The sequence below is a fragment of the Sphaerodactylus townsendi genome, linkage group LG01 (genome assembly GCF_021028975.2).
Source record: "Sphaerodactylus townsendi isolate TG3544 linkage group LG01, MPM_Stown_v2.3, whole genome shotgun sequence".
Taxonomy (NCBI): domain Eukaryota; kingdom Metazoa; phylum Chordata; class Lepidosauria; order Squamata; family Sphaerodactylidae; genus Sphaerodactylus; species Sphaerodactylus townsendi.
This window is the reverse complement of record NC_059425.1, coordinates 71,158,124-71,171,027: the sequence shown is the minus strand read 5'-3', so window position 1 is coordinate 71,171,027 and position 12,904 is coordinate 71,158,124. Positions and strand designations below refer to the sequence as shown.

The 12,904-nt window shown below is 39.1% G+C and overlaps 1 protein-coding gene across 1 annotated transcript in view; it reads left to right on the top strand.

Annotated features, from left to right (window-relative positions):
- Positions 1-12,904, top strand: part of GLP1R (glucagon like peptide 1 receptor) — a 103,392-nt gene that overhangs the window by 41,187 nt on the left and 49,301 nt on the right. The window contains exons 6-9 of the mRNA XM_048504992.1: positions 2,104-2,204; positions 5,216-5,322; positions 6,901-7,054; positions 9,105-9,264. Of these exons, the coding sequence (XP_048360949.1) occupies positions 2,104-2,204; positions 5,216-5,322; positions 6,901-7,054; positions 9,105-9,264 (522 nt within the window). The remainder of the gene's footprint in view (positions 1-2,103; positions 2,205-5,215; positions 5,323-6,900; positions 7,055-9,104; positions 9,265-12,904) is intronic.

Here is a 12,904-nt window from a genome sequence, read left to right as displayed (position 1 = left end):
TACACCCAGAGGGTCAGGAAAATCTTGAAATCTAAATTAAACGGAGGAAATACCATCAAGGCCATCAACACCTGGGCCAAACCCCGTCATCAGGTACACTGAGGGAATAATCAACTGGACACAGTCTGAGTTAGATGCATTGGATAGAAAAACTCAGAAGCTTAGACAGTGCACCATGCCTAACACCCATGCAGCGATACTGATAGATTATACCTTCCCCAGAAATCTGGTGGCAGAGGCTTACTGCGAGTAAAGCGAACAGTGAAAGCAGAGAAACACGTGCTGGCTGATTATGTGAATGAAAGTCAAGAACGGGCATTGATTGAAGTGAAGAACAGACATTTGCTGAAGACCCAGAAAATCAAACAACATCCTGGGCCTCTGGGTGAAGCTTGAATCGTTATGAAAGGCCAAGAACCAGCTAAAGAACTAGAAGCTGTGATGTTAAACAAACTTAAATAATAGCAATAATAATACCAAGTGTCTTAGAATTTCTTAGACATTTATGGAAACTCATCAGATTTTCATAGTAGATGATGATTCACACCTACCTTAAGTATCAGTGCTCAGTACTGAAATATGCCAAAAAGTCATATTTCTTTGAACATATGCAGGGTGTTCTTCCTCATCCATGACTAATTGCCTCCTGCTACCATCTATTCTGGTTTAACCAGTAATGCTTCTAAAGCAGGTGCCATAAATTCTGGTAGTTCCTATTTTAACATAAAGATCTGTGTTTTCTTCAATTTGTTTTGCGATCTATTTCTTAATTTCACAGAGCAATCTTTGACTGTCTCAGAGCTCTTGGAGTCTGTTCTATGTCGATCATCTATAGATAACTTAAGGAACTCACTTATTTTGTAGCTTTATCTCTCAATGCTCATGATGATCCAAATCTAATTCCTGTCCAGTGAGAAAGAAATGGCCTGTAGTAAAGCTGTGATTTACTAAAGGTTCAGAAAATGGTTTTCTCTTTGTTACAACATTAAGTCTTATAGCTAAAGGAGCTTTAGACAGCAGACTTTCCAACCATCTTAAATCCTCATGATTCTCTATCTAGTAGGGAAGCATCTGTGTTCAAATCCTTTTTCAGAACTAAAGGAATTGGTTAGTCATAGAAGTGTTTCTTCAGTCCCAAGGCGAACTGTAAGAATCAGTTTGAATTCCTGTATAAGTGCTATAGGCAAATGTATACTATTGTAATAAATGTAGATATATTTTCACAAAAGCCATTTTTGCACGGTCAAAATATCCTGGGGTAGAACTAGGATGTTACATACCGCGGCCGATTTGTCATGGTTTCTCGTTCTGGTGCTTCCAAGGAGTCGATGCAGGACCGGGACGTAATGTCTCAGCTGTTTCCACATTAGCCCATGTCTTTTTCCATTTGCACTGTGATCTCTTCCACGATCTCTTCCACGCATGCATGAACAACTTCCATTTCCTGCGTTCTCATTGGCTGATTCTCCCCTCATTCTCCCACTCACTTTAACTAGTTTAGTTTGAATGACTTTGAACCCCAAACTCCTTCCTTGTTGATAAGAGACATGGCTTTGATTGCAGTGGAAAAAATCACAGAGAGAGAAACTGATTAAGACAGAAAAAGGGGTATAGACAAAAAGAACAGTATGGCAGCAATTCTCTGAAGCAAAATCAAGCAGTCCCAAAGCCAGCGCAAACAGTTGTTGATCCCAGCAACAAGTTGATTGGTGGAGTGGGCCAGAGCAGCAAGGCAGGAAAAATAGACTAGTTCTACCCCAGTTCTTCTCCCATCGTGTTTGCACAGCAGTGGGGTCAGCAGGGTCACACAGGAGCATTTTAAAAAGTACCACCTCTTTGATGGTTTTTGAAAGTCATGGGGCAAAGGGAAAATAGCAGTGCAAAACCGGGGCAGACCCTGTGCAGCTTCGGGAATTGTACGGAATTCCCGGCTGCACACGGATATTTTCCATGCTCATCTAGGGATATTTTGACTGTGCAAAACAGCCACAGAGTCCTGTGTGAAATACATAAGTAGGACTTTCAACTGTACTTGCTAACACTAATAATGGATTTGCTTTTATATTTACCCTTGTAATTCATGTGCTTTTTGGTCTTGATCAGGGCAAGTTTATCGCTTCTGCACACTTGAGGGTACATGGCTTCTGGAGGAGAATTCCACTAAGCCCTGGAGAAACACATCTGAGTGTGTGGTTGAGGGCAATGTAAGTAAGCAGGCTTTGCTTGTTAACGTTCCTCAGGTGGTGGCTTTTGAATGAAGGCTTTCCATGTGGGGTGAATATGCATTCCTGACTAGTTGTTCCGCTTGTTTTATAATGCCAGTGGGTCTAAAGGGAGCAGCTTGAGCATGGCATTCTTTTCCTAATGCTTATAAAAGCTTGTAGCATAACTTATATAGCATAACCGGAATGGAAATTGCAGACATGGAAAGAGAATCAGGTCTGTTTGTCTAGCTTTGCTGCAAAGGGAAACTGAACAAAAATAGGTGGAGAAGACGACATAGAAATTCTGATGTGAGAGTAACTGAAATACAGGAAATTCCCAAGGTAGCCTCCTTATTGGTACTTTCATTTTTAAAAATGTTTTTGATATCACAGAAGACTGTGTTTGGAGAAACGCAATTATTATAAGACATGCTACTTGCAGAACTGTTATATGTCTCTATTCACTGTTTAAAAGATCATTCAACCATTATATAAAAAGCTGCCAAGAAGACAGATGCTTAATGACAGTGCTTGGTTGCTTGGCACCTGTCTCATTTCCATAAAATAGGGTGCTTTGGGGAGAATTGATTTGGACCCTGAATGCTCTCCTGAAATGAACATCCTTATTTTTATTTTCATATTATCTTACCATATCCCCTTATTCTTGCATGGTATAGCATGTGTGCATGCATAATACAAAAAGAACAGGGACCTTCTTAGTGAAGGTCACTGTTAATGCAGCTGTCCTTGAAGCAAAACTCTGACTAGAAAGTTTGAAACTTTAAAGAAAGGGTCACAATCTGACAAATGGGGAAATCAGAGCTCATTAAAATAAATGAGAGTTCTGCCATGGGCCGATTACGCACAAGGCATCTGCTGCGCGAAGGGGGGAAATGTGTGTGTCTGTGTGTCTGTGTGTGGGCATTGTTTTGGGAAAGGGGCTACAATATCGATATACTTGCTATTACAGGTATATTACAGTTGTGATTAGATCTGTGCCTTTAAAAGGAGTTGATGGGCTGAATAAGGAAAACCAGGAAAAGCTACAAAGGCCCATTGAAACCAGCAAGCCAGCTTCAGGGAAGGCAGAGAGTGGCTCCTCTGTCTTCAAAATTCACTTAATGCCTTAATCATTAATTACGATGGATAGATATTTTGTTTTCTGTCCCTTTTCATTTGATTTATTAAATTTTTTCCAGATCAATGATTTGTAAAGGTTTTATCTTAGAGTTTATTTATTTGTTTATTTTATTGGATTTATATCCCACCCTACCCCTGGAGGGCTTAGGAGTTACGATGAACCTCAGACTTTCATCATGAACCAATGCATGCTTCTAAAAAACCTGCAGTTTACGCATTCCTCCTCCTATGCAGGGTAGTTTCTGTAAAGCATGCAGTGTCAAGGTCTAACAGTAGATTCATGAAACCAAGTATAAGAGCCAAATTACTCTCTGAGGGGGGAGGTCAGGATATAAAGGTTTAACATAGCACCCAGAGCTGTTGCTCAGGAAGCTCCGTGAATGACCAGCTATGTGTGCCATTTACATCAAATAGCTGATGGGAGAAGCACCACCTGGCAACCCATAGACCCGGGCAAAGTGGCCCTTGCTGTGCCAATCGACAGGGGTCAGTGGTAGGGACTCCCATGGGGCAATGAGTGAGAGGGAATGCCCCACGAGCAGCTTCAGGAGCAGCGGCGAAGGCAGTGCTGCCGACAGCAGCGGCTGAAAATGTCTGGGGAAGATCGCGCTGGGTAGAGAGCCGGAGGTCAGTGGTAGGGGCCTCTATGCAGCAGCGACTGATGCCTGGGAGCACCAAGGCAAATATCAAAGGCAGAACAGAAAAGAGCCGTATTAGGCAGTGATGGCCGGCAGCAGAGGCCTCTGTGGGACAGAGAGTCAGCACCGCAAGTGAGAGAGGCGGCGCCAATGGAGCTGGGTGTGCAAGGAAGGGGATTAACTTCTGCTGAACTTTTACTTCTGTTGAGCCCTCCTGGACTACACCACACCCTTTCAGTTCGGGCCACAAAGGCCAGTGGCAGGGGCCTCTGTGAAAATATTTGTGAATTTATCCTGTGAGTGGTGGCTCTGGTGCTGGGCAGCAGGGCCAGGAGAAACATTGCTGGACTTTATCTTACAGCCCCATTCATGGCTTATTCCCATAGGGAGGGGATTCTATGGTGTCAAAAGGTTGGGGATAGTGGTCTGTAGTTTTGTAGTTCCTGTAGTTAATCCCATTTGTAGTTTATTCTCCTTTGTAGTTGTGGTTTGTAGCTTTTGTAGTTAAACGCTGTAGTCTACCCCTTTTGAAATTTTTGTAGTTTTTTCTAGCTTAGGTAGTAGTTAGTTTGTAGAATTGAGTAGGAGTTTTGATTTTTGTAGCCTTTAGTAGTTAGCTGCCTTTAGATGATCTATTGTGGATCCCATAGGGCACAGTGTTGTTTTTTGTTTGAGCTAGTAGGTGAGTTAGTGGGGATAGGTGGGGAGGAGTGGTTTTTTATGATGTTATATTGTTATGTTATTATGTTTAAGATGTTATGATCTGTTATTTTTGCTATTTGATGTTTGAGATTTATGTTTATTGATGCTGTTTGCAGTTTTGCTATTTGTTGATTTTATATTTGTTGTTTGATATTTGCTGTTGACATTTGATTAGTTTTTGATGTTATGTACTTGTTGTTCACTGCCCTGAGCCCTACGGGAGAGGGCAGGGTATAAATCAAATAAATGAAGTGAATGAACAGATACATTAATAAAAATGAGTACATTTTAATTTTGTGTTTCAGACTAGCCAAAAACAATGAGATAGCTTAAGCCTTCTCTTTTCCTTTCCTTTCTTCTATCCCCTGCCTTGGTAAACTTTTATTCGATCACAAGTAGATGGAAGGCTGGCTGTCTGAGTCAGATGCTTGGAAAATTTATCTTCTATGTTAAACCACTTGTACTGAGAGAGATCAAATGTGGGATCTAGCAATTACATTTTTGACTTTTTTGTGTTAATCCTCTTTTCAGGACCCACCAAATGAACCACTCCTATTCCTATCTATCATCTACACCACTGGACATGCTCTTTCCTTTTCTGCCCTCATTATAGCAACTGCCATCCTCCTTGGATTCAGGTAATCTCAGATATCTGCAGTAGATTGGAAGAAATTACCAGAGTCAGAACAGAAATTTAACACCTTCATCTTGTCATAAATACATACATACAATATTGTGATCTAACATCTCTCTATACTCATTTCTCCATCATATGTTTTCTGCTGCTCTGAAAAAAAATCTGAAATACCCTGTTAGTCTATCAGTTATATTACCTGCATAGTTAAGCAACAATAAATCATTTACTTTATATTTCTGTTGAGGGTTGCAGCAATGACTCTTATTACATAATTTCAGATGCAACCTTTTAAATACAATGTGATTTGTTATAACACAATGTAACATTAAATATTACATAAACATTGATGGCATCTTTAAAGATCAGTAAGGTGATGGCACTGGTAAACTATTAAATAATTTGCAGTATTCTACCAGGGCAGGGCAGGGTATAATGGAAGACCAGAATGCCCAGTCACATAGAAATTTTAACCTCCCCTTCCACACACACAAAATAATGCGTTCTCAAACCACTTTAACAACTGTTTGCAAGTGGATTTTGCTATTCCGCACAGCTTCAAAGAGCACTGAAAGCAGTTTGAAAGTGCATTATTCTGCATGTGCGGAATGAGCCCAACTGAAATGAACTTCAGTTAGACTAGAGCAACACTGGGCTCACACCTATTCCTGATGTACTCCATGGCCAAAATACCTGACATTTGTGTCCATCTGTTCTTTTTCAAGAAATCTGTTCCAGTGCTGCTTTGAGTTTGGGCAACTAGCACACTTATATAAAACTAAAATTTAAAAATTGCCCTTAATTTGGGTTGAAAACTTTGTAAGTTTAAAACAGTGTTTTAATTTAGAGGGAGAGATAAGAATGGTGGTCCTGCTCTATCACTGTGTTGCTGAAAACACATCTGCTTTCAAATGAGGGGAAATAACTCTTCCACTAAAAATAAGTGGATAGAACTTTGCTATTATATTAGTTGATAGGTAGTGATCTTTTGTTCTGTAGTGGTTGGCTGATATTCATAATAGATATTGCTACTTATTGTGAACAGAGATCAAATCAAGCTCTCTTTTCATGGACAGTTCAGGCATTTATCTCAGATATTGGTGTAGAGTCTCTTCTTGTTTAAGAAACAAGTACCAGTTTGCATATTGGGGATGGAAATTGCTCCAAAACTGCCCAGTACAGTGCAAAACTGAGGCATGCTTCATTCTCTATATTTTTAATTTTATTCCAGCATTCTTTCTTAGTTCAGTATCTTGAGTTCAGTATCAATCAGACAACAGACCTTTATTGGCATAACAAAACAAGGTATAAATGGATAGCTTGAGTTCAGAAGTAAAAGCTCCCACTCCTTTACTTGTAGTAACATTTCAAATTCTGGATTCTTCTGTAATCTAAAACTTTTATGGTACCACCTGTGTCTTGGTTTGCCTACCTTGAGGAAACAAGAATGAATCCTACAGTTACCCCTGGATTACAGGCTGTAAATGATTTATGCATAACAGTTTTAAGCAGACCTCCCTTGGTTGCTTTGTTTGACAGTCACTATGATCAAATGACACAGGCATCATGCTTATGTTTCTAGGCATCTGCATTGCACCAGGAACTATATTCACTTGAACCTTTTCAGCTCCTTTATTCTACGTGCTGTATCTGTCTTCATTAAAGATGCCGTGCTAACATGGATGTACAGTACTGCCACTCGTGAATATCAATGGGAGAAAATTTTGTCCTATCAGGTAGGGTATTACTCAAAAAATACCTATGATACTTGTGGCCTTTCCTTATGTCAATGGAAGGATGTGACTATTTCCACTTTGGTTTTGAAGTCTTAGTTCTGAAAAGAAATTATGATATATCTACCCAAGGGTGGAATAGCGTGATACATAATTTGTGTCAGAAATCTTTGAGAGTTTCCACTGCTGTAGAGGGGGGGTGGGAAACACTTGGTGTAAAGACTCCTAAGTCAAAGACAAATAGAACACCAAGGTATAGAAAGGAGTGTGGTAGAAATAGTAGTCCGGTATGTGTGTTTAAAATGAAAATTCGACTTTTAGACCAAGTACCTAGTAGGTATACTATTCTGGCATCCTGTCTTGGCAAACCTTTGACATCCTAGTAGACTGTGTGTGTGTGTGTGTGTGTGTGTGTTTGAAATGTGCACATATACCATAGAGTTCTACTTATCTTCTACCCATGATTTATATACTGTGTCAGTAAAGTTGAGAGCAATAATATAAGGAATTTAGACTTTGTCAGGAGGCTAAACTCCTAGTAGAGTCATTCAAGGCAGAATGGTCACAACTGAGACACCAGATTAAGATACGTCAACTCTATTCAGGGATCATTGGTTACATCAGCAGAAGAGAAGTGACAATTCCAGTAAGGATTGGGGTGGAGAAATCTTTAAAGGGTAGCTATTGGTCCACAACAGTAGTAGAAGTGACATTGGTGGAGGATCCATCCTAGATAATGGCAATGCCACTTCAGCTAACTCTGATTAGTACTGCACAGAAGAAGGCAATGGTAAACCACTTCTGATTATCTCCTACCTCAAAAATGCTATTATGAGACAATCCAACATGAAAAAGATAGAATTCTGAAAAAGATACAATACTGGAGGACCCAGCTTGGATAGCACTTAATCAAGCTACTGGGAAAGCGTTGAGGACAACAACAGCAATTTATTTATTTTTTATATTTATAACCCTTCTTCTTGCAGGCTCAGGACGGCTTCCAACAATCAAAACATAAAACTATAAATAACAACAATTAAACCCCAGATGATGAATAAAATCAAATTCCATTAAAATACACAATTTAATAACCACACCAATGTAAACAAATAGAAGAGAGGAGAAGAGGGAGGCCATTTGGATGGCACAACTGTAGCTGCCTCAGCCATAAGTCTGGTAGAACAGCTGACTTTCATGCCCTGTGGAATTTTATCAGCTCCCACAGGGCCCAGATCTCGCTAGACAGATTGTTCCACCAGGGCCAAGGATGCCCTGACCCTGCAGGAGCCAGAGCCAAGAATGCCCCGACCCTGCTTGAAGCCAACCAGACAAGGTACCACCAGTAGATTGTTATTTGCTGATAACAGCATCCATTGGAGGACATACTGGGAGAGATGGTCCTACAGATATGATGGTGCCAGAATGTTTATGGTTTGGAAGATCAATGCCAGAACCTTGAGCTTGATTTGGTCTTTCACCTGGAGCCAATGCTGCTGGCCAATGCAACTGGACTAAAGCCAAAAAAATGTTCCATTGTTGATGTCAGTGGATGCAAAAGAAAGCAAAGATGTACAGTGCTCATAATAGAGTTTTTACAGATGCCATAGACGGCTCAAAAGGCAGATCAAGCCTGAATTTCCCCTAGAAGCTGAAATGACTAAACTGAGGTCACTGTACTATAGTCACATTATGGCAGATTCTGCATGGGCCAAAAGCTCTCCCAACCTCAAACCAAAGCAATCCCCTGCATTGTGAGCTCTGACTGGGCTGAGGCCTAGTTCATTCATTGCATCTGGTATAGAGATCAAATGAAGTCATGTGGTCAGGAATCAGTATCTTTCCTAATGACATATATGATAATTTTTCTTGTCCTCCCTCCTCTTCTCTGTTTTGTGAAGAACTGACCATTACTGCTCCAGAAGTTTTTCTAGTGGCTTGTTTAGCTTGGTATTTTCTAGGGAATGATGGTAAATGGTGTCGCACTTCTACCGGTTTATCCTTTTGTCCTCTATAAAACATACTATATTTTCTAAACTCTGTTCTGCTCTCTCAGGAGTCACTCAGTTGTCGTCTGGTCTTTGTGATGATGCATTATTGTGTGACTGCAAACTACTATTGGTTATTGGTGGAAGGAATGTACCTATACACACTCCTAGTGGTCTCAGTATTTTCTGAGCAGAGAATCTTTCGGCTTTATCTTTGCATTGGCTGGGGTAAGTCAGTTTCCTTTTCCTCTGTCCTTTCTGTCTTGCTGAGTGTGGCTTTCTGTACTTCACTGCTCTAGGCAAAATGGAGAGAACTTTACTGTCTTTGAAATCTCACTTTTATAGACATTTGCAGCTTTTAAAAATTGGTCCAATCCTTTAGCAGGGACACATTCAGTGGTTTCACTTTTTTATGCAGTTGGTGTGGGGCCATATGGTTGATGGTTTACTCTGAGCCTTTCCCAAACTCCCCAGATGCATATAAGGACACCAGTTTGCTCTCCAGCAAGCTTGCTCTCCAGCAAGCAGTATAGATAGCTTTTGCTATGAAAAGGTAGTTTGCCTGATCATTCTCAGATTTATACAGGAGCTCATGAAACTTGCAATAATTTAGTTTTTAACTAGGAAACTTACTGCATACATCAGAACCTTACTTAAATTTGTTTGCCTGCCAGCAAAAAATAGCATGGACCCTTTTTTGCCAAAAATTGATTGTGAATGTCCATATGAAAATTCTGTTGTAATGATCTTGCTGCCTAGCATAAAATGGTGATCATTCTTTCTTTCTTTCTTTTCCTTAAGTTTCTAGTGCTCATAAACCTGTGCATGGGCACCATCTTGTTAAGAGATCAAATTCAAGATCTCCTTTATGTACATTGTTGCTGCTGTATCCTTCTTTTCACTATTCTGGTTTGGGGCAAATTTTTCAGTTTGGATACAGCCAACAAATTCTTGCAGTTGGAAAAATATTAGGAAAATAATGGCCATGTGTAATTCTTGTTTGTAAAATGTGAATTTTCTCTGTGAAAGTCTTAGATGTGTAAGCATAGAAAACCAGAATACATCAGCGATCCATCAAATGTATGAAAATATCAAGGTTAGTGGGTCGCCCTTAAACACTACTCAGAAACTTCAACTGGCTCAGAATCTGGCTGCCTATTGTTTCTCTGCATCAATATGCTAGGATTTTGTCCATCCAGTTTTATAATACCTGGCCTGATTATCAATCTGCTTTTGGAGTCACTTCAAAATACTAAAGCCTGTTGTGACCGAGGACTCATATATCCGAAGAACTTATCTGCTCATCCATTTAGGAATATCTCAATAACAGGAATTGCTTGTCTCATTTTACGATTTAATTAAATCTGTAATTATTAGAACGATGGCATTTTCAGTAGCAGCTCCTCCCACGTGGAACAGCTTGTCTGAGGATATGAGGAAGGCAACCTTGTAGACTGAATTTCATAGGGACTGCAAAACCTACTATTAAAAATGAGGATTTCATCTTTGGATTGGGTGAATGATTTGTGACCGTATATATGTGTTAAAACTCTTTTAATAACTAAATAATTAACAATAGGAGTTTTAACACATATATAAACTCTTTTTAACAACTGAATAGGAGTTTTATCTACATGCTTTTAACTGTTCTTGGATTTTGTATCTTTGCATGTTGTGAGCCACTTTGTGTTCAAGAAGACCTGAATACAAGTCACTGAAATAAATAATCTGATATTACAAATAACAATAGACTTCCTTTATCATACAGGAAGAAGTGGCTGTATATTATGGCATCTAGCTTATTTATGCAAACTTTGAGATGGGAATTTAGGGTGTGGATAAGTGAAAGAAGTCTGGGATTCTTTCTCATTTTTAATATGAAATTGCCTTGGCTATTTCTTCCTCTTTTACAGCTTCACTTGCATGAACGTTCTTTCAAATAAGTTTACTGGTAAAATTCATATGAATGATCACTTGCAAATTATTTTCTTAACTCTAAGGAATGCATGGTGGTGTATTGATAATATAAAAGTTTTGGTGTATTATCAGCAATAAATATGGAAAAGAGCGCAGAAATGAAAAAGATATGTTAAGTAACTCTAATGGATTGTGTAGATCTAATGGCAACTATACCTTTATATTTAACAATTCTCTAAAATACCCACAAAGCAGAATGCATAGGCTGTTGTGCTGTTCATAAAAATTGCCTGATTCAGGACATTTATCTGAACAAATGGGAATTGGGTGAATTAATATTTTGTCCAAAGCTAGACAAGCCAAAAATTCATTATACAAAATATAGCAGAAATAAATCTTTTTGCATGAAGTGTTTGATCCAGACTTAGTTTACCAATACTTGAAGACAGTGTATGTAATCCAGTTCTCTTCTGTGAGTTGAGAAGGACAAGTATGCAGTAGGTTGTCTCAAAAGGTGCTACTTTATCCCCTTCTAAAGGAAAAGCTTTGTACTTTGGGTAAAATCCAATTTGTGCTTATAATATCCAATTTGAACAAGAGAGAATATGTGGCCAAAGGAGTTTAAATAGACATTGTGCTCCAATTTGAATGAGAACTCTCATAAAATGAGACACCAGACCAAGTTATAAAGACGTACACACTTTTTTTGAAATATGATAATCAAGAAGGGACACTTTATAATTTATAGTGAACTCGTGGAAAAGCTAAGGAATTTTGAAGGTTAATACATTCAGTAGTTCAAAAGATCTCAAAGATAAATATACAAATGAAATCTGAGGCTTTCCCGTTAGAATTTATAAACAGATCTCTGGAAAGAAAATATGGAACTTTGTTTTTATATATGACAACAGCAGCAAGAGTACTATATGCACAAAAATAGAAAACTTCATCCATACCGACAATTGAAGAATGGTAGGAGAAGATATTGGTGGAGATGGCCAAACTCACTTCATTACTTAAATAAAAGAATTTGGTCAAAATTTTGGACAATTGGAAACCCTTGATAATTTCAATAAAATAGAAAAAAATGATGCTGGTTGTTGAGGGTTTTCTGGGCTATGTGGCCATGGTCTGGTAGATCTTGTTCCTAACATTTCGCCTGCATCTGTGGCTGGCATCTTCAGAGGTGTATCACAGAGGGAAGTCTGTTGCACACTGTGTCCAGTGAAATAAATAATCTGATATACTGGACACACTGTGTAACAGACTTCCTTCTGTGATACACCTCTGAAGAGAAGGGTCTAACCATCTGCACGCAAATAGTTTTCAGGTCATCTGATACCCATACTGAGGATTTAAGCATCTGATTAGACAATTTGTTAAAAGAAAGGTGGGTTGGAGGCACTCACATTAATCATCATGAATGTGGGGGCATATTGGATCCCAAGCATACATGCTGAGGCAGCAAATTCTTCATCATTCCCTCCCTTCCACCCCCATTTTTTCCTATCAGAAAAGAGCTATGAGGAAAGGACTGTTGGCCAGTTCCGTGTGTCTCCAGGGCAGACATGTAGAACCAGTTGGGTTGGGGCTTTCTCTAACCCAAGTTATATTTATCTAAACAGACCCTAAATGTCTGGAAAATTAGTATTTTTCCCTTTTTGTGTAATGTTTTTGTTCATAAGCTATCCATATGGGAAAAGTGAAGTTATTATGTTTATCAATGTACTTGGTTAATTCTTCCATGTAGAGTCTCCCTTCATAATATCCACCAGACTGATGTTTTTTTTATCTAGCAGTCCAGCAGTATCATAGTGTTGATGAATCACAAGCCATACCTTCCTGGTTTCACATAAGCAAATAGAAGAACTAATCAGATCTGGCTGATTAATGGTGCCCTACGAGTGTTTTTTTAACTATTGTCCCTCAGATGATGTTAACTAATGCAAAT